Source organism: Pelodiscus sinensis, chromosome 1 (genome assembly GCF_049634645.1).
Source record: "Pelodiscus sinensis isolate JC-2024 chromosome 1, ASM4963464v1, whole genome shotgun sequence".
Lineage (NCBI taxonomy): Eukaryota > Metazoa > Chordata > Testudines > Trionychidae > Pelodiscus > Pelodiscus sinensis.
The window spans coordinates 327,106,853-327,128,198 of NC_134711.1; the positions used below are offsets into that span (position 1 = coordinate 327,106,853).

Here is a 21,346-nt window from a genome sequence, read left to right on the forward strand (position 1 = left end):
GTGGAAAGTCCTCGAAAACGTCCACTCAGTGTGCAGCAGCAGCCAAAAAAGCAAATAGAATGTTAGGAATCATTTAAATAGGGTTAGAGAATAAGACAGAGAATATCTTATTGTCTCTGAATAAAACTATGGTACGCCCATCTCTTGAATACTGTGTACAGATGTGGTCACCTCATCTCAAAAAAGATATATTGGCCTTGGAAAAGGTTCAGAGAAGGGTAACAAAAATGATTAAGGATTTGGAATGGGTCCTATATGAAGAGAGATTAAAAAGGGGTGGAGTTTTCATCTTAGAAAAGAGCAGACTAAAGGGGGATATGATAGAGGGCTATAAAACCATGACTGGTGTGGAAAAGGTAACTAAGGAAAAGTTATTTACATTTTCCCATAAGAACTAGGGGTCACCAACTGAAATGAATAGGCTGCAGGTTTAAAACAAAGAAAAGGAAGTTTTTCTTCATGAAGGGCAGAGTTAACCTGTGGAACTCCTAGGCAGAAGATGTTTTGAAGACTAGGACATTGCCAGGGTTCAAAAAAGAAATAGATACATTCATGGAGATTAGGACCCTAAATGGCTATTAGCCAGGATGTGTGGGTTCATATGAGGATTACCTGGTTTGTTTCCTCCCTCTGCGGCATCTGGAATTGGCCAGTGTTGGCAGACAGCAGTTTGATGGCCCCTTGGTTTGATGGCCCTTTGATGGCCCTTTGGTTTGACCCAATATGGTTGTTCTTATGTTCTTACTTTCATTTGTCCTGAACTCCCGGCAGTGCTGATCCATGCCTACCCAGGGCCAGCAGGCCACGCCATCCTGTTCTTTGCTTGAGTGCAGAGAAGGTTCTTCACCCCTCGCTATGGGACCTCACCTTGCTCTCCCCCATCCGTTCCCCTAGCTGGTGAAGGGGGAGCATCCAGGGTTCCCCAGAACAGCAGGTGGTCCCTGGGCTCTCTGTACTGGGGCTTTGACACCCAGCCTGGCCAGTGGGTAGGGCTGGGAGGAAGCGAGGAGGCAGGAGTTGAGAGCTCTGGGGAATGAAGGGAGTCGTGGGTGAGACCATGAGGGAGGTGGGGATTCCTGCATGGGTCCTTCTTTTGTCCTGTGAAAAGGGGGGGCACCCTATTCTGAATGGGCTGGGCTGGGACGGGAGCTCGCTGGGCCTCTGAGGGGAGCGGAGGTCGATTGCTCTCCCTTCACAGCGCTGGGGCAGTGTGACTGCAGGGGAAGGGAATCTGGGCCTGAGTCTCTTCCCAGGGCGCCCGTGTGTCAGACCCTCCCTCAATCCCCCAGCCCTGCTCCCCCCCCCGGTGCGGAGTGGGCTCGGCAGGTGTGTGACGTGCGCCATCATCCAGGTGGTAGGGGAGGCTGCCGGCCTGGCTTCTCCTGCGGTTCCTGCGTGAATCACGTCTCTGACACGGCTCAGTCACCAGCTCCCGGCTGAGGGTGGGGGGAAGGGTGGGGGTCTGGCCCCTTGAACAGCCCCTGCCCACAGCTGGGGCAGCCCCGGGATCACACAGCACCCAGAGTGCCCAGAAAGGGCAAGGACTGAGACCACCAAACAGCCCTACTGGTGCCATGTCCAGGGCCTGTGGATGCTTAACCCGATGGGACAGTGACAGGCCAGGGGTCACAGGAAACAACAGCCACCTCCCTTCTCTTTATTCACAAAACCAACAGGAATCGGGAGGCTGAGCAGCCTGGAAATTGCAGTTTAGGGGCCAATATCCCACCAATCCCTTGGCTCTCCAGGGGAACAGTCACTTTGTCAATACAACACCTGCCTTGGTCTCTTCCCCCAGTGGGCAGGGACAGCCCCTCTAAGAGCACTTCAGGCCTAAGAGCCCATCTGAACCTGCCTCTACACAGTGGGGATCAGTAGCTGAAGGCATCACAGGTGTAAGGGTCTGGGATGGAATAACTTGCGGGGGCCTGTGATTCTTGTCTCTAGTTTCACCTGCGCTGCAGAGGGATGATAAACTGCCCCGTCACTTGACGAACACCCGGACGATCCTGGCGCGCAGGTGTTTGCTTTTCACGCTGTACACGATGGGGTTCATCAGGGGCGGGACAAGCAGGTAGATGTAGCCCAGCACCACATGGGGCAAGGGAGAAGAGCTCTTGGCAAATCTGTGCATCAAGGTCAGGCTGAACTCAGGCGTGTAGAAGAGCAGGACGGCGCAGAGGTGGGAGGCGCAGGTGTTCAGGGCCACGAGGAATTCTGCGCGGGACGCGATGCTCAGCACCGTTTTGAGGATCAGGAGGTAAGAGATGAAGATGAGCAGCGAGTCCAACCCCACTGTGAGGACTGTAATAACCAAGCCGTAGATGTTGTTGACAGTGATGTCCGCACAAGCCATATTCATGACCTCCATGTGCAGGCAGTAGGAATGGGAGAGGACGTTGGCTCGACAGTAGCGGTACCGTTGCACAAGAAGGGTGAGTGGGAGTATGACGGCCAGCCCTCTAAGCACACACACCAGCCCCATGTTGGCTATTCTCGGCAGGGTTAAGATGGAAGCGTATCTCAGCGGGTTACTGATCGCAACAAAGCGGTCAAAGGCCATCAACAGGAGCACAGAGGATTCAATGCATTGAAGGAAGTGGATGAAGAACAGCTGAGCAAAACAGGCATGGAGGCTGATCTCCCGAGAGTTAAACAAAAACACGCCCAGTATTGTTGGTCCAGTGACTATCGACAAGGCCAGGTCTGTGACAGCCAGCATGGAGAGGAAAATGTACATGGGCTCGTGGAGGACTGAATTTGTTTTTATGATGAGCAAAATAACTGAATTTCCTACTATCAAAATAACATACAATGCACAGAAGGGAACAGCGATCCAGAGATAGACGTCTTCCTGCCCGGGTATCCCGGTGAGCAGGAACATGGCATGTGTAAATGTGGTGTCATTGACAGCTGCCATCATGTTCTAGGCAGGTCCAATGAGCTTTTACCTTTCTTTCCTAAAACGAGAAATAACAGGAGAGTGGGTGACATTTAGAGAAACATGATTCTGCTCTTTCTGCAAGCGTGGGAACTGCCATGTTCTCAAGGAAGATTTCCCAAAATATGGGCTTGGATTTACACAATCAATAGGGAAACAGGCTCTGCCAGACTGGATCAGACCGGCAGACCATCTTGCAGTATCCGGTGGCCAGTTCCAAATGGGCAGAGGAAGGTGAAGGAATCTCTGCACTAGGCAGCAATCAGCCTGCTCCCTGGGAAATTTCCTCCCTGACACTCACATGTGGGAAATATTTTGTGGAGTGGAGCCTTTAAGGACCTAATGCAATTACATGGAACCATAGAAGCATTCAGTCCTTCTTTGAATCATAGAATCACAGAGCTGGAAGAGACCTCAGGAGTCATCAAGTCCAGCATCCTGCCCAAGGCAGGACCAATCCCAACTAAATCAACCCAGCCAGGGCTTTGTCAAGCTGAGACTTAAACACCTCTAGGGATGGAGACTCCACTACTTCCCTAGGGAACCCATTCCAGTGCTTCGCCACCCTCCTAGTGAAATAGTTTTTCCTAATATCCAACCTAGACCTCTCCCACCACAACTTGAGACCATTGCTCCTTGTTCTGCCATCCGTCACCACTGCAAACAGCGTCTCTCCATTCTCTTTGGAACCTCCCTTCAGCAAGTTGAAGGCTGCTCTCAAATCCCCCCTCGCTCTTCGCTTCTGCAGACTAAACAGACCCAACTCCCTGAGTCTCTCCTCATAGGTCATGTGCTCCAGCCCCCTAATCATTTTGGTTGCCCTCCACTGGACCCTCTCCAATGCATCCACATCCTTTCTATAGTGGGTGCCCACAAATGGACACAATGCTCAAGGTGTGGCCTCACCAGAGCCGAATAAAGGGGAATAGTCACTTCTCTGGAACTGCAGGCAATACTCCTCCTAATGCAACCTAATATGCTATTAGCCTTCTTGGCTACACGGGCACACTATTGACTCATATCCAGCTTCTTATCCACTGTTACCCCCAGGTCCTTTTCTGCCGAACTGCTACTCAGCCATTCGGTCTCCTGCCTGTAACAATGCCTGGGATTCTTCCATCCCAAGTGCAGGACTCTACATTTGTCCTTGTTGAACCTCATCAGATTTCTTGTGGCCCAATCCTCCAATTTGTCTAGGTCACCCTGGACCCCATCCCTGCCCTTCAGCATAACTCTCTCTCCCCATAGCTTAGTGTCATCTGCAAACTTGCTAAGGGTGCAATCCATCCCCTCATCTAGGTCATTAATAAAAATATTGAACAAAACCGGTCCTAGAACAGACCCTTGGGGCGCTCCGCTAGAAACCGACCGCCAACCTGACATCAAGCTGTTGATCATTACCCATTGGGCCTGACAATATAGCTAGCTTTCTATCCATCTTACAGTCCATTTATCCAATCCATACTCCCTTAACTTGCTGGCAAGACTATTGTGGGAGACCATAGCAAAAGCTTTGCTAAAGTCAAGGTATATTACATCCATTGACTTTCCCATGTCCACAGGGCCAGTTATCTCATCATAGTAGCTAACCAGGTTAGTTATGCATGACTTGCCTTTGGGAATCCATGTTGACTATTCCTGATCACTTTCCCCTCTTCCAAGTGCCTCAAAATGGATTCCTTGAGGATCCCCTCCATACTTTTTCCGGGGACTGAGGTAAGATGGACTGGTCTGTAGTTCCCTGGATCATCCTTCTTCCCCTTTTAAAAGATGGGCACTACATTTGCCTTTTTCCAGTCACTGAAACTACTTATAAACACGTTTCTTTACCACATTATATGTATTTATTTTCTATTTTCCCATACCTGAAATACAACTTCCCTTGAACCAATGGTCTGAGTGATACACCCTGACCCCAAGAATCCCTGCAAGAGAAGCTGAAGGTCTTTGCTTGGCCAGTGTTGACTGAAGCCAGAGAGTTTGGTCGTGCTACGGTTTTCTCTTCATCCTCCTAGGATCTGACTCCTATCCCCATGCAAGGGTCGGTGGATGTCTGCAGCGTTTCTGATTGACACAGACAGTTACCTCAGCTTTGCAGTGGAGAGCTCACAAGTTAATAGTGGCAGACACTGGATTTGTACTAAAATTTACTTGAACGTGCAAGGTAATTCAGCGACTTGTGTGTAACAAGTGATTGGAAAAATTACGGACAACCACTATTACGCTCCCTTTTCCTGCCCCTCAGCTCTACTTTTTGCTGCAATGCAGACAAGCAATTCTGTTCTCTCCGGATGTTTTTGAAAGTCTTGCCCAGGTATTGCAGAGGGTTATTGTTCATTCCCCAGAATGTAAGTGTTAGAAACTTCTGGTCAGTTACCAGAGGACATTATCATGCAATTGTGCACTGAACAAAGAGTGAGTAGCACAAACCTGCTGCAAATAGTATTTGGGGTACATGTGAAATGGTTTCAAAAGTAAAAGTTGTTAAATAGCAAAGTTACTGCTGCTCCTTCCTGTAGAAAGTCCAACAGCTCTGCTGATGGCTTTCTATATACACACGTATCATGAGAGACTGATTAATGATATTTGTAATACAGTGAAAGGCTTTGGCATAATTTCTACACATTGGAAACTTTGCACACACATCTCAATCCATTCCTTTCCCTCTGTTCTCATTACAGGGATGATTTCCCAGGTTAGAGTTGGACTTACAATGTACGATCTGTCATCTGGATTTCTACAGAACCCGACAAGGTCATGGAATCACAGAACTGAAATCAGCCTTGAGTGGTCATCAAATCCAGTCCCCTGCACGCATGATGGGACCAAGCGCCATCTGACAGGTGTTAATCTAACCTGGGGTGGGGAACCTAGACCCGGGGGCCAGATGCAAATGATTTTTCTGTGGGTCAGTGACCCCCAATTCAAAAAGGCTCCCCCCCATGGTGTACCCTGTTCTTAAAATCTCTAGTGACAGAGATTCCACAACCCTCAAGACAACTTCTCCCAGTGCTTAACAATCCTGACAATTAGGACATTTTTACCTAATGTCCAACCTAAGAAATGTACGCTCATCGCTTCTTGTCCCACCATCAGAGTTTAAAGAGAATAATTCATCTCCCTCCTCCTTGGGACAACCTTTTAGCTACTTCAGAGCTATTACCATGTTGCCCTCTTAGTTTTCTTTTTTAAAGACTAAACAAACCCTGAGGTAATGAAATTGCAGCATCTCAGCACTTAATCTGCCACTTATTGGCAAAAAAGTCTAGTATTTCTTCTCTCCCTGGGTTACTAGGTGACTGATTTTTCTCAGGTTCTGTTCTGCCAGGCTGTAGCCTGAATCGAGGGTGGTAACTTAATGGGATGTTTGCTGTACAGCTGTATTGGGTTCACTGTTGAGGTGTTGATGTTCTGGCTGTGTTGGGTTAAACCTGCCAGGCCTCTCCTAATATTATAGCAAGCAATTGGAATACAATTAGGAAGGGAAGCAACAGGGGAAGAAAAGCCGTCGCTCAGGGAAATGCTCAGGAACATTGAGAGTTGACATGAGAGCAACAACTCAGGAAGCCCCTATTTGCAGGCTCCAGCCATGTTCTGCTGCTGTTTGCCAATGCCAGGAGCCTGGAGCAGTGGCTGCTGAGAAACCCTTCAGACTGACCGGCACAGACACAGCTGCCGAAGGCTGAAAAGCCTTGGCTTGCCTGGCTCCCTGTCAGAGAGGGATGCTCTGAGGGCAGAGGCGTGTACAGACTGTGGATGGAAAACACTTTTATTCACCCGTGTTAGTCCTGGAGCTCAGGTTAAACAGGATTCTGGCTCTAGAAGACTGGCAGGTCACTCGTCTCCACACTACTCCCAGCAGGCTCTCAAATGGAGGAACCAGAGTTGCTGGACACTTTTTGACGTGCTGGGAAGCCCAGTTGACCCACAGTGCGCTGTAGCACAGGACCCGGGCTGAGGGTGGCTGGATCGTAAGATTCCATTGTATGGCAGGGTTGGCTAGGAGGCCTGACATGTGGCACTGGCAGAGCAGAGAGGGGGAGCGATGCGGCAGCTGTCAGGGCATTGGCTGATTCATGACAGGTTGCTGTACTGCTTGAGCAACCCACTGGAAAGCTCGCGAATATGGAGGAGAGATTCCCACGCTCCCTAGCGCTGCCTGCCCTCCAGCCCTGCCCCGGAGTCCTCTGCCGCTGCTCAGAACAGCTGCCAATGCAAACAGCCTGCAGCCTTCGCCCTGCACTTGGCATGTTACAGACAGTGACACCTGCCCACGTACCCAGTTCCTGCGAGAAGGGAGCTGCTGGCACCAGAGGTCTTCACCCCACAGCACAAGGAGTCACTGGAGAGGTTGCACGGGCAGCAGGCAGTGTGTGTTCAGACAGGGAGGCAGCTGCCTTTATGCAGCATGTTTGAACCTTCCCTTGGGGGCTCTTGGCCATCAGAGAACCTCAGCTGCTTGGCTTCGTGTGCACCAGCTTTAACCCCGTCATAGCCAATGGCAAACGGCAGGAGGGCAAATCACAGGGGATAGTAAATAACTGGCCTGGAGCAACAGTCCTGCTGCAGGGTCTGTGGCTGGAATCTGGACTTGCCGGCCTGTTTGTGTGGGTCCGATAAATCATAGGACTCCTTTGAGGGCAGCCGAGCTGTAAACTTGATGCTGACAGAGTTATGAATTTGCTAATGGAAAATAAAATAACAATAATAACACAGGAGCACGTGTCTCCTTACATGGGAATGTCTCCCACATCAGTCTGTCCCTTTCTCCAAGAGCAATGAAAAGGGGCCCCGGGATCTAGGGATTACAAAAGTTAGGCAAAGGTCTCAGTGATCCACTGGTAACCTGACCCGGCCACCCACAATCTCTGGGCCTCTGCAGCTCCTCTAGGACCCTCTCCAGCTCCCAGCTAGCACAGGTTCATCAGAGATGTGCTACCCGGGCCTGTCACAGCAGCTTCTGCTCCCCTTGATCTGCTAAAGGAGTTTTATGAAGGGATCCCTCAAGACTTTTTCAGTCTCTGCTTCCCAGGATTGAGTCGCTCCATCTGGCCTGCGTCTCTTGTTCCTGGATCCCCACCTAGGGATACACTGAGACCAAGACAGGCGGTTTATTGGCGAAGTGACTGTTCTCCAGGGGATCGGTGGGACATGCGCCCCTAAACTGCAATTTCCAGGCTGCTCAGCCTCCCAATTCCTGTTGGTTTTGTGAATAAAGAGAAGGGAGGTGGCTGTTGTTTTCTATGACCCCTGGCTTGTCCCCGTCCCATCTGGTTAAAGATCCTGGCAATGGCTCCCGCAGGGTGTTTGGTGATCTCAGTCCTGGCCCTTGCTGAGCGCTCTGGGTGCTGTGTGATCCTGGGGCTGCCCCAGCCGTGGGCAGGGGTTGCTCAAGGGGCCCAGACCCCCACTCTTCATGTGCCCCAGATTTAACCCCGTCAAAGCCAGTGGCAAACGCCAGGAGGGCAAATCCCAGGGCTTGGAGATGATGCTCCATTCCCGGAACCTGGGCTCGCCGGCCCTGTTTGTGTGATGCTGATAAATCACACGGCTCCTCTAAGAGCCGCCGAGCGGTAACCTTGATGCTGTCACAGTGATGATCTTGCTAATGTAAAATAACATAACAATGATAACACAGGAGCACGTGTCTCCTCAGCACCCCCCTTCCCTGCATTACAAGCCCAGGGTGCTGCCAGAAATGGAAGATTCCACAAGGATCTTTACATTGGCCCTTCTCTACTGTGTTAGGACCCTCTTCAGCTCCCTTCTAGCACAGGCTGGTCAGAGCTGTGCTACCAGCCCATGTCACAGTACCCGGGGCCCACAGGATCTGCAAAAGGGGTGTTTTGTAGCATCCCTCATGACTTTCTCACAGTCACTGCTTCCCACGGTATGGTCACCCATCTGGTAACGAAGGGCTGCACCTCTTTAGTGCTGAGGCATAGAAGGACTAAGTGAGTGGCACAAGGTCATAGGGGAAGGCTGTGGCAGAGCTTGAAAATTGAGTCAAGTCTTTTGCGTTCCGGGCCAGCACCTTAACTCTTGACCCCACCTTCCATTCTGGGGCTAGTGGCTGGGAGGAGGCAGCCGGCAGCTCAGCAGGCTGAAATTGGCAGTAACTCTGAGAATTACACTCCCATGATGTCACTAACCAAGACCCCAAGAACAGCTCCATTACAGACAATAATACTGAGTCCTGCTTTCTCCAAGGGTCTGCTGAGGGACAAATCCATCGGTGAAGACCCAGAGCAGGGTCAGAGTAGGCAAGAAATTCCCCCCGAGCTCCTGATATGAAACTAAATGAAGCTGTGAGGTGGATCTGAGCTGTGATTCCTGACCTCAACACTAAATTGAGCCCTTTCCTTTCTTTGGGGGAATCTCACAGTTGTCCTACTATTCAAGCTGTGAACAACAACCCCCCTATGATACATGCTTAATTGCAGACTGTGAAGAGCTTCAAAAAGATCTCACCAAACTAAGTGACTGGGCAGAAAAATGGCAAATGAAATTTCATGTTGATAAATGTACAGTAATGGACACTGGAAAAAATAATCCCAACTATCCAGACCATATAATTGGGACTCATTGCGTGACAACTACTCAGGAGAGAGATCTTGCAGTGATTGTGGAAAGTCCTCGAAAACATCCACGCAGTGTGCAGCAGCAGTCAAAAAGCAAAGAGAACCTGAGGAATATTTTAAATAGGGATAGAGAATAAGACAGAGGATATTTTATTGCCTGTATATAAAACCATGGCATGCCCACTTCTTGAATACTGTGTGCAGATGTGGTCACCTCATCTCAAAAAAGATATATTGGTCTTGGAAAAGGTTCAGAGAAGGGTAACAAAAATGATTAAGGAATTGGAATGGGTCCTATATGAAGAGAGATTAAAAAGGGGTGGACTTTTCATCTTAGAAAAGGGCAGACTAAAGGGAGAAATGATAGAGGTCTATAAAAGTATGACTGATGTGGAAAAAGAGAAAAAGGAAAAGTTATTTTTTTTTCCCATAAGAACTAGGGGTTACCAACTGAAATGAATAGGCAGCATGTTTAAAACAAAGAAAAGGAAGTTTTTCTTCATGAAGCGCGGAGTTAACCTGTGGAACTCCTAGCCAGAGGCTGTTGTGAAGATTAGAACATTGACAGGGTTCAAAAAAGAACTAGATACATTCATGGAGATTAGGCCCCTCAATGGCTATTAGCCAGATTGGGTAGGAATGGTGTCCCTAGCCACACTCTGTCAGATGCTGGAAATGGATGACAGGAGAGGGATCACATGAGGATTACCTGTTTTGTTTCCTCCCTCTGGGGCACCTGGCATTGACCGCTGTTGGCAGACAGGATACTGGGCTAGATGGCCCTTTGGTTCGACCCAATATGTCTGTGCTTATGTTCTTACATTCATTTGTCCTGAACTCCCGGCAGCGCTGATCCATTCCTACCCACGGCCAGCAGGCCACGCCATCCTGTTCCTTGCTGGGGTGCGTCTGGGGAGGTTCTTCACCCCTCGCTATGGGGTCTCACCTTGCTCCCCCCATCTGTGCCTCCTAACTGGAGAAGGGGGAGCATCCAGGGTTCCCCAGATCAGCAGGTGGTCCCTGGGCTCTCCTTACCGGGCTTCTGACATCCATGCTGGCCAGTGGGCAGGGCTGGGGGGAAGCGAGGAGGCAGGAGTTGAGTTTTGGGGAAAGAAGAGGTATATGGGGGAGGCCATGAAAGAGGTGGGGCTTCCTGCATGGGTCCTGTGCAAGGCCATGGGAGCCACCATGCTCTGAATGCGCTGGGCTGGGACAGGAGCTCGCTGGGCCTCTGAGAGGAGCTGAGGCCGATTTCTCTCCCTTTTAAATGCTGGTGCAGTGGAAATGGAGGGGAAGGGAATCTGGGAACCTGAGTCTCTTTCCAGGGCTCCCGTGTGTCAGACCCTCCCCCACACGCCCAGCTCTGCTCCCCCTCGGTGGGGAGTGGGCTCGGCAGGGGTGTGATGTGCGGAGTCATCCCGGTGGTGGGGGAGGCTTCTGGCCCGGCTCTTGCACGAATCACGTCTCTGACACGACTCAGTCGCAAGCCCCTGGCTACAGTCGTGGGGGGAAGGGTGGGAGCCCCGGGCAGCCCCGGGATCACACAGCACCCGGAGTGCCCAGGAAGGGCCAGGACTGAGACAACTAAACAGACCTGTTGCCTGTTCCAGGAAATGTGGATGCTTAACCAGATGGGACAGCATCAGGCCACAGGAAAGGGCTGGCTCAGTGGTTTGTGCTCTGGTCTGCTAAACCCAGGGTTTTGAGTTTAGTTCTTGGGGTGGGCTATTAGGGATCTCTGGCACGTCTGTTACAGATGCTCCTTGTTACTCTCATGAGGGCAGGGGACCAGACTTAATGACCTCCTCCAGTTCTGTAAGGGTATGTCTACACTACCACCCTAGTTCTAGCTAGGGTGGTTTTGTAGACATACCCTCAGATAGGTATATATTGTTATAATAGGAAACAACAGCCACCTCCCTTCTCTTTATTAACACAATCAACAGGAATTGGTAGGCTGAGCAACCATGCAAATTGTAGTTTAGGGGCCAATGAACCACGGATCTCCAGGTGCACAGTCACTTTGCCAGTAGAACACCTGCCTTGGTCTCTTCCCCCAGTGCCTTGTCTTCCCGCACCAGTGGGTGGGGACAGCTCCTCTAACAGCACTTCAGGTCTAAGAGCCCGTCTGAATCTATCTCTACACAGCGGGGACCAGTAGCTGAAGGCATCACAGGTGTACGGGTCTAGGAAGGAATAACTTGCTGGGGCCTGTGATTCTTGTCTCTCATTTCACAGCGGGGTGATAAACTGCCCCATAACTTGATGAACATCTTGATGATCCTGGCGCGCAGGTGTTTGCTTTTCACAATGTACACGATGGGGTTCATCAGGGGTGGGACCAGCAGGTAGATGTAGCCCAGCACCACATGGGGCAAGGGAGAAGAGCTCTTGGCAAATCTGTGCACCAAAGTCTGGCTGAACTCCAGCGTGTAGAAGAGCAGGACGGCGCAGAGGTGGGAGGCGCAGGTGTTCAAGGCCACGAGGAACTCCGTACGGGACGCGATGCTCAGCACCGTTTTGAGGATCAGGAGGTAAGAGATGAAGATGAGCAGCGAGTCCAACCCCACTGTGAGAACTGTAATAACCAAGCCATAGATGTTGTTGACAGTGATGTCAGCACAAGCCATATTCATGACGTCCTGGTGCAGGCAGTAAGAATGGGAGAGGACGTTGGCTCGACAGTAGCGGTACCTTTGCAGGAGAAGGGGGAGTGGGAGTTTGACGGTCACCCCTCTGAGCACACACACCAGCCCCATGTTGGCTATTCTCGGCAGCGTTAAGATGGAAGAGTATCTCAGCGGGTTACTGATCGCAACAAAGCGGTCAAAGGCCATCAACAAGAGCACAGAGGTTTCAATGGATTGAAGGAAGTGGATGAAGAACATCTGAGCAAAACAGGCATGGAGGCTGATCTCCCGCGAGTTAAACAAAAACACGCCCAGTATTGTCGGTCCGGTAACTATTGAAAGGCTCAGGTCTGTGACAGCCAGCATGGAGAGGAAAATGTACATGGGCTCATGGAGGACTGAATCTGTCTTTATAATGAACAGAATGACTGAATTGCCTACTATCAAAATAACATACAATGTGCAGAAGAGGACAGCGATCCAGAGATAAACGTCTTCCTGGCCGGGTATCCCGGTGAGCAGGAACACGGCGTGTGTGAATGTGGTGTCATTGACAGCCGCCATCATGTTCTAGGCAGATCCAATGAGCTTTCACCTTTCTTTCCTAAAACGAGAAATAACAGGAGAGTGGGTGAAATTTAAAGAAATATTCTTCTGCTCTTCCTGCAGGTGTGGGAACTGCCATGTTCTCAAGGAAGATTTCCCAACATATGGGCTTCGATTTACACAACCGATAGGGAGACCCAGTATCCAGTGGCCAATACCAGATGGGCAGAGGACGGTGAAAGAAACCCTGTTTTGGGCAGCTAACAGACAGCCTGCTCCCAGGATAATTTTCTCCCTGACACCCACAAGTGAGAAATATTTTGTGGCATGAAGGAGTAGAGCCCTTAAGGACCTTTTTTTGAATCCTTGCTACTACAATTACATAGAACCAGAGAACCATCCCGTCCCTCTTTGAATCCTGTTAAGCATTGGCCTGCATCAGTATCTTGAGCCTGGGAGTTGCAGAAACTGTTGATCTCTCTCTGATCTTATAGTCGTGAGCTTCCTCCACACACTGTTACTGGCCCTGCACTTCTGCATGTGGCCCATTGTAACATTACAGGTGTGGTAACGATGGCAGCTGCATGGTGAAAGGCTCATCGAATGTATCAGTCCTGCACTGAAGCTATTTATAAACACGCTTCTTTACCACATTATATGTATTTTTTTCTATTTTCCCATTCCTGAGAATACAACTTTCCTGGTACAAATACTCCGAGTGATACACTCAGACCCCCGAGAACCACTGTAAGAGAAGTTGAAGAGCTTTTCATGGCTTCTGTTGACTGAAGCCAGAGAATGTGGTCGTGCTATGGTTTTCTGTTCATCCTCCTCGGCTCTGACTCCTCTCCCCATGCAAGAGTCGGTAGATGTCTGCAACGTTTCTGATTGACACAGACAGTTACCTCAGCTTTGCAGTGGAGAGCTTACAAGCTAATTGTGGCAGACACTGGATTCACACTAAAATCCACTTGAACATGCAAGTTAATTCAGCTATGTGCACTTAATAGGTGATGGAAAAAATTACAGACAACCACTCTTACGCTCCCTTTTCCTGACTCTCAGCTCTACTCTTTGCTACAACAGACCAGCAGTTCTGTTCTTTTGGGATGTTTTGGAAAATCTTGTCCAGGTATTGCATAGGGTTAATGTTCATGCCCCAGAATGTAAGTGTTAGAAACAGCTTCTGGTCAGTAACCAGGAGACCGTATCATGCAATTGTGCACCGAACAAAGAGTGAATAGCACCAACCTGCTGCAAACAGTATTTGGGGTACATGTGATATGATTTCAAAAGTAAAAGTTACTGCTGCTCCTTCCTGTAGAGAATCCAAGAGCTCTGCTGATGGCTTTCTAAATACACACGTATCGTGAAATATTGGTTAACGATATTTGTAATACAGTGAAAGGCTTTGGCATAATTTCTACACATTGGTAACTTGGTGCACACATCTCAATCCATTCCTTCCCCTCTTTTCTCATTTCAGGAGCAATTTCCCAGGTTGGAATTGTCTTACAATGTAGGATCTGTCATCTGGATTTCTGCAGAACCTGACAACGTCATGGAAGCACAGAACCGGAATCAGCCTCGAGGCATCATCAGATGGATACGGATGATTTTCCTGTGGATCAGAGGCCCCCAACCCAAAAAGGTCGTTCCCCCCATGGTGTAACCTGTTCTTAAAATCTCCAGTGACAGAGATTCACAACCCTCAAGGCAATTTCTCCCAGTGCTTAACAATCCTGACAATTAGGACATTTTTCCGAACGTGCAACAACCTAAGCAATTTGTGATCATTGCTTCTTGCCCCACCATCTGAGTTTAAAGAGAATATGTTATCTCCCTCCTCCTTGTGACAGCCTTTTAGGTGAGTCAAATGCTCTTAGTTTTCTTTTTTAAAGACTAAACAAACACATTTTTTGTTCAAACTTCCCGCAGAGGTCATAGGATTGCAGCATCTCAGCACCCAATCTGCCACACGCTGGCAAATACAAGTCTAGTATCTCCTCCTTCCCTGGATTCATAGCAGACTGGTTCTCCTCGGTTTCTGTTTTGTCAGCCTGAAGCCTGAATTGCGGGTGATAACTTAATGGGATGTTTGCTGTACTGCTACATTGGCTTCACTGTTGGTGTTCTGGAAGTCTGGCCGGCCCCTCCTAATTTGCTAGCAGACAATTGGAATACAAGCAGGAAGGGAAACAGCTGCTCACAGACACTGAGAGTTGACATGAGAGCAGACACTGAGGAAGCCCCTATTTTCAGGCTCCTGCAATGTTCTCCAGCTGTATTGCCAGAGCAGGGAGCCTGGAGCAGCAGCGGTGGTTGAGAAGCACTTCAGACTGACCGGCACAGACAGGGCTGGGGAAGGCTGAAAGCCCTTGGCTTGCCTGGCTCCCTGTCAGAGAGGGATGCTCTGGGGTCAGAGGCGTGTACAGACTGTGGATGGAAAACACTTTTATTCACCCATGCTATTCCTGGGGCTCAGGTTAAACAGGATTCTGGCTCTAGAAGGCTGGCAGGTCACTCGTCTCCCCACTACTCCCAGCAGGCTCCCAACTTAGGAACCAGAGGTGCTGGACCCTTTTGGACGTGCTGGGAAGCCCAGTCGCCCCACAGTGCACTGTAGCCCAAGGCCCGGTCTGAGGGAGGGTGGATTAGGCTAGGAGGCCTGACATCAGGCACTGGCAGAGCAGAGAGGGGGAGCGATGCGGTAGCCGTAAGGGCATTGGCTGATTCATGCCAGGTTGCTGTATGGCTTTAGCAACCCACTGCAAAGCTCGCGAATATGGGAGAGAGATTCCCACGCTCCCTAGCACTGCCTGCCCTCCAGCCCTGCCCCGGAGTCCTCTGCCGCTGCTCAGAACAGCTGCCAATGCAAACAGCCTGCAGCCTTCCCCCCTGCACTTGGCATGTTACAGACAGTGAAACCTGCCAACGTACCCAGTTCCTGCTAGAAGGGAGCCGCTAGCACCAGAGGTCTTCATCCTGAAGCATAAGGAATCACTGGAGAGACATTACTTGGGCAGCAGGCAGTGTGTGTTCAGGTAGGGAGGCAGCTCTTTTATGCAGCATGTTTGTACCTTCCCTTGGGGCCACTTGGCCATCAGGGAACCTCAGCTGCTTGGCTTCGTGGGCACCAGCTTTAACCCCGTCACAGCCAATGGCAAACAGCAGGAGGCCAAATCCCAGGGGATGGGGGGATGGTAAATAATTGGCCTGGAGCAACAGCCCTGCTCCACGGTCTGTGGCTGGAATCTGGACTTTCCGGCCCTGTTTGTGTGGGTCCGATAAATCAGAGGACTCCTTTGAGGGCAGCCGAGCTGTAAACTTGATGCTGACAGACTTATGAACTTGCTAATGGAAAATAAAATAACAATAATAACACAGGAGCACGTGTCTCCTTCCATGGGAATGTCTCCCACATCAGTCTGTCCCTTTCCCCATGAGCAATGAAAAGCCGCCCCTGGATCTAGGGATTACCAAACTTAGGCAAAGGTCTCAGTGATCCACTGGTAGCCAGGACCGGCCACCCACAATCTCTGAGCCCCCGCAGCTCCTCTAGGACCCTCTCCAGCTCCCAGCTAGCACAGGTTCATCAGAGATGTGCTACCCGGGCCTGTCACAGCAGCCTCTGCCCCCCTTGATCTGCTAAAGGAGTTTTATGAAGGGATCCCTCCAGACTTTTTCAGTCTCTGCTTCCCAGGATTGAGTCCCTCCATCTGGCCTGCGTCTCTTGTTCCTGGATCCCCACCTAGGGATACATTGAGACCAAGACAGGCGGTTTATTGGTGAAGTGACTGTTCTCCAGGGGATCGGTGGGACATTGGCCCCAAAACTGCAATTTCCAGGGAAACGTCAGGAGGGCAAATCCCAGGGGATGGGGATGATGCTAAACAACGGGCCTGCGGCGCTAACCCTGCTGCAGGCTCCATTCCCGGAACCTGGGCTCGCCGGCCCTGTTTGTGTGATGCTGATAAATCACACGGCTCCTCCAAGAGCCGCCGAGCGGTAACCTTGATGCTAATGTGAAATAAAATATCAATGATAACACAGGAGCACGTGTCTCCTCAGCACCCCCCTTCCCTGCATTACAAGCCCAGGGTGCTGCCAGAAATGGAAGATTGCACAAGGCTCCTTACATTGGCCCTTCTCTACTGTGTTAGGACCCTCTCCAGCTCCATGCTAGCAGAGTTTCATCAGAGCTGTGCTACCAGGGCATGTCACAGCACCCGGGGACCACAATATCTGCGAAAGGGGTGTTTTGCAGCATCCCTCAAGACTTTCTCACAGTCACTGCTTCCCAGGGTGTGGTCACCCATCTGGTAATGAAGGGCTGCACCTCTTTAGTGCTGAGGCATAGAAGGATTAAGTGAGTGGCACAAGGTCATAGGGGAAGGCTGTGGCAGAGCTTGAAAATTGAGACAAGTCTTTTGCGCTCCAGGCCAGCACCTTAACTCTTGACCCCACCTTCCATTCTGAGGCTAGTGGCTGGGAGGAGGCAGCTGGCAGCTCAGCAGGCTGAAATTGGCAGTAACTCTGAGAATTATACTCCCATGATGTCACTAACCAAGAGCCCAAGAACAGCTCCATTACAGACAATAATACTGAGTCCTGCTTTCTCCAAGGGTCTGCTGAGGGACAAATCCATCGGTGAAGACCCAGAGCAGGGTCAGAGTAGGCAAGAAATTCCCCCCGAGCTCCTGATATGAAACTAAATGAAGCTGTGAGGTGGATCTGAGCTGTGATTCCTGACCTCGACACTAAATTGAGCCCTTTCCTTTCTTTGGGGGAATCTCACAGTTGTCCTACTATTCAAGCTGTGAACAACAACCCCCCTATGATACATGCTTAATTGCAGACTGTGAAGAGCTTCAAAAAGATCTCACCAAACTAAGTGACTGGGCAGAAAAATGGCAAATGAAATTTCATGTTGATAAATGTACAGTAATGGACACTGGAAAAAATAATCCCAACTATCCAGACCATATAATTGGGACTCATTGCGTGACAACTACTCAGGAAAGAGATCTTGCAGTGATTGTGGAAAGTCCTCGAAAACATCCACGCAGTGTGCAGCAGCAGTCAAAAAGCAAAGAGAACCTGAGGAATATTTTAAATAGGGATAGAGAATAAGACAGAGGATATTTTATTGCCTGTATATAAAACCATGGCATGCCCACTTCTTGAATACTGTGTGCAGATGTGGTCACCTCATCTCAAAAAAGATATATTGGTCTTGGAAAAGGTTCAGAGAAGGGTAACAAAAATGATTAAGGAATTGGAATGGGTCCTATATGAAGAGAGATTAAAAAGGGGTGGACTTTTCATCTTAGAAAAGGGCAGACTAAAGGGAGAAATGATAGAGGTCTATAAAACTATGACTGATGTGGAAAAAGAGAAAAAGGAAAAGTTATTTATTTTTCCCATAAGAACTAGGGGTTACCAACTGAAATGAATAGGCAGCATGTTTAAAACAAAGAAAAGGAAGTTTTTCTTCATGAAGCGCGGAGTTAACCAGTGGAACTCCTAGCCAGATGATGTTGTGACGACTAGGACATTGACAGGGTTCAAAAAAGAACTAGATACATTCATGGAGATTAGGCCCCTCAATGGCTATTAGCCAGGTTGGGTAGGAATGGTGTCCCTAGCCACACTCTCACAGATGCTGGAAATGGATGACAGGAGAGGGATCACATGAGGATTACCTGTTTTGTTTCCTCCCTCTGCGGCACCTGGCATTGACCGCTGTTGGCAGACAGGATACTGGGCTAGATGGCCCTTTGGTTTGACCCAATATGTCCGTGCTTATGTTCTTACATTCATTTGTCCTGAACTCCCGGCAGCGCTGATCCATGCCTACCCACGGCCAGCAGGCCACGCCATCCTGTTCCTTGCTTGGGTGCATCAGGGGAGGTTCTTCACCCCTCGCTATGGGGCCTCACCTTACTATCCCCCCATCTGTGCCCCATAACTGGTGAAGGGGGAGCATCCAGGGTTCCCCAGAACAGCACGTGGTCCCTGGGCTCTCCTTACCGGGGTTCTGACATCCATGCTGGCCAGTGGGCAGGGCTGGGGGGAAGCGAGGAGGCAGGAGTTGAGTTTTGGGGAAAGAAGAGGGATGTGGGGGAGGCCATGAAAGAGGTGGGGCTTCCTGCATGGGTCCTGCGAAAAGCCATGGGAACCACCGTGCCCTGAATGGGATGGGCTGGGACAGGAGCTCGCTGGGCCTCTGAGAGGAGCTGAGGCCGATTTCTTTCCCTTTTAAATGCTGGTGCCGTGGAAATGGAGGGGAAGGGAATCTGGGAACCTGAGTCTCTTGCCAGGGCTCCCGTGTGTCAGACCCTCCCCCACACTCCCAGCTCTGCTCGGCAGGCGTGTGATGTGCGGAGTCATCCCGGTGGTGGGGGAGGCTGCTGGCTTGGCTCTTGCACGAATCACGTCTCTGACACGACTCAGTCGCAAGCCCCTGGCTGCGGTCGTGGGGGGAAGGGTGGGGATCTGGGCCCCTTGTACAGCCCCTGCCCACAGCTGGGGCAGCCCTGGGATCACACAGCACCCAGAGTGCCCGGGAAGGGCCATCACTGAGACAACTAAACAGACCTGTTGCCTGTTCCAGGAAACGTGGATGCTTAACCAGATGGGACAGCATCAGGCCACAGAGAAGGGCTGGCTCAGTGGTTTGTGCTCTGGTCTGCTAAACCCAGGCTTTTGAGTTTAGTTCCTGGGGTGGGCTATTAGATCTCTGGCACGTCTGTTACAGATGCTTCTCGTTCCTATCATGAGGGCAGGGGACCAGACTTAATGACCTCCTCCAGCTCTGTGAGATAGGTATATATTGTTATTATAGGAAACAACAGCCACCTCCCTTCTCTTTATTAACAAAACCAACAGGCATCGGGAGGCTGAGCAGCCTGGAAATTGCAGTTTAGGGGCCAATGTCCCACCGATCCCCTGGCTTTCCAGGGAAACAGTCACTTTGCCAATACAACACCTGCCTTGGTCTCTTCCCCCAGTGGGCGGGGACAGCCCCTCTAACAGCACTTCAGGCCTAAGAGCCCATCTGAATCTATCTCTACACAGCGGGGTTCAGTAGCTGAAAGCATCACAAGTGTAAGGGTCTAGGATGGCATAACCTGCTGAGGTCTGAGATTCTTGTCTCTCATTTGACCTGCACCACAGCGGGGTGATAAACTGCCCCGTAACTTGACGAACACCTTGACGATCCTGGCGCGCAGGTGTTTGCTTTTCACAATGTACACGATGGGGTTCATTAGGGGCGGGACCAGCAGGTAGATGTAGCCCAGCACCACATGGGACAAGGGAGAAGAGCTCTTGGCAAATCTGTGCACGAAAGTCTGGCTGAACTCCAGCGTGTAGAAGAGCAGGACGGCGCAGAGGTGGGAGACGCAGGTGTTCAGGGCCACGAGGAACTCCGTACGGGACGCGATGCTCAGCACCGTTTTGAGGATCAGGAGGTAAGAGATGAAGATGAGCAGCGAGTCCAACCCCACTGTGAGAACTGTCATAACCAAGCCATACAGGCTGTTGATGGTGATGTCCGCACAAGCTATATTCATGACGTCCTGGTGCAGGCAGTAGGAATGGGAGAGGACGTTGGCTCGACAGTAGCGGTACCGTTGCAGGAGAAGGGGAAGTGGGAGTTTGACGGTCACCCCTCTTAGCACACACACCAGCCCCATATTGGCTATTCTCGGCAGGGTTAAGATGGAAGCATATCTCAGCGGGTTACTGATCGCAACAAAGCGGTCAAAGGCCATCAGCAGGAGCACAGAGGACTCAACATTTTGAAGGAAGTGGAGGAAGAACATCTGAGCAAAACAGGAATGGAAGCCGATCTCCCGAGCGTTGAACAAAAACATGCCCAGTATTGTTGGTCCGGTGACTATCGACAGTCCCAGGTCTGTGACAGCCAACATGGAGAGGAAAATGTACATGGGCTCATGGAGGACTGAATCTGTCTTTATAATGAACAGGATGACTGAATTGCCTACTATCAAAATAACATACAATGTGCAGAAGAGGACAGCGATCCAGAGATAAACGTCTTCCTGGCCGGGTATCCCGGTGAGCAGGAACACGGCGTGTGTGAATGTGGTGTCATTGACAGCCGCCATCATGTTCTAGGCAGATCCAATGAGCTTTCACCTTTCTTTCCTAAAATGAGAAATAACAGGAGAGTGGGTGACATTTAAAGAAACGTGATTCTGCTCTTCCTGCAAGTGTGGAACAGCCATGTTCTCAAGGAAGATTTCCCAACATATGGGCTTGGATTTACACAACCGAAAGGGAGACCCAGTGTCCAGTGGCCAATACCAGATGGGCAGAGGAAGGTGAAAGAATCCCTGTACTAGGCAGGAATCAGACAGCCTGCTCCCAGGGGAATTTTCTCCCTGACACCCACAAGTGATAAATATTTTGTGGCGTGAAGCAAGAAGGAGTAGAGCCCTTAAGGACCTTTTTTTGAATCCTTGCTACTACAATTACATAGAACCAGAGAAACATCCCGTCCCTCTTTGAATCTTGTTAAGCATTAGCCCACTTGAGTATCTTGTGGCTTGGAGTTCCACAACCTCTTGAGCTTTCTCTGATCTTATAGTTGTGACCTCCCTCTACACACTGTTACTGGC

The 21,346-nt window shown here is 50.2% G+C and overlaps 3 protein-coding genes across 3 annotated transcripts; all 3 read right to left on the minus strand.

The window, feature by feature from the left end:
• Nucleotides 1-1,984: 1,984 nt before the first annotated feature.
• Nucleotides 1,985-2,920, minus strand: LOC102459028 (olfactory receptor 51G2-like). The gene has a single exon (XM_006132534.3). The coding sequence runs from the start codon at nt 2,918-2,920 to the stop codon at nt 1,985-1,987; it is 936 nt and encodes a 311-aa protein (XP_006132596.3).
• An 8,788-nt stretch (nt 2,921-11,708) lies between these two features.
• On the minus strand, nt 11,709-12,716 carry LOC102459266 (olfactory receptor 51G2-like). The gene has a single exon (XM_006132535.3). It carries the CDS (start codon nt 12,714-12,716, stop codon nt 11,709-11,711), a length of 1,008 nt encoding a protein of 335 aa, XP_006132597.3.
• Nucleotides 12,717-19,816: 7,100 nt separating this feature from the next.
• On the minus strand, nt 19,817-20,833 carry LOC102459511 (olfactory receptor 51G2-like). Its single transcript, XM_006132536.2, has one exon. It carries the CDS (start codon nt 20,831-20,833, stop codon nt 19,817-19,819), a length of 1,017 nt encoding a protein of 338 aa, XP_006132598.2.
• Between the last annotated feature and the right edge of the window lie 513 nt (nt 20,834-21,346).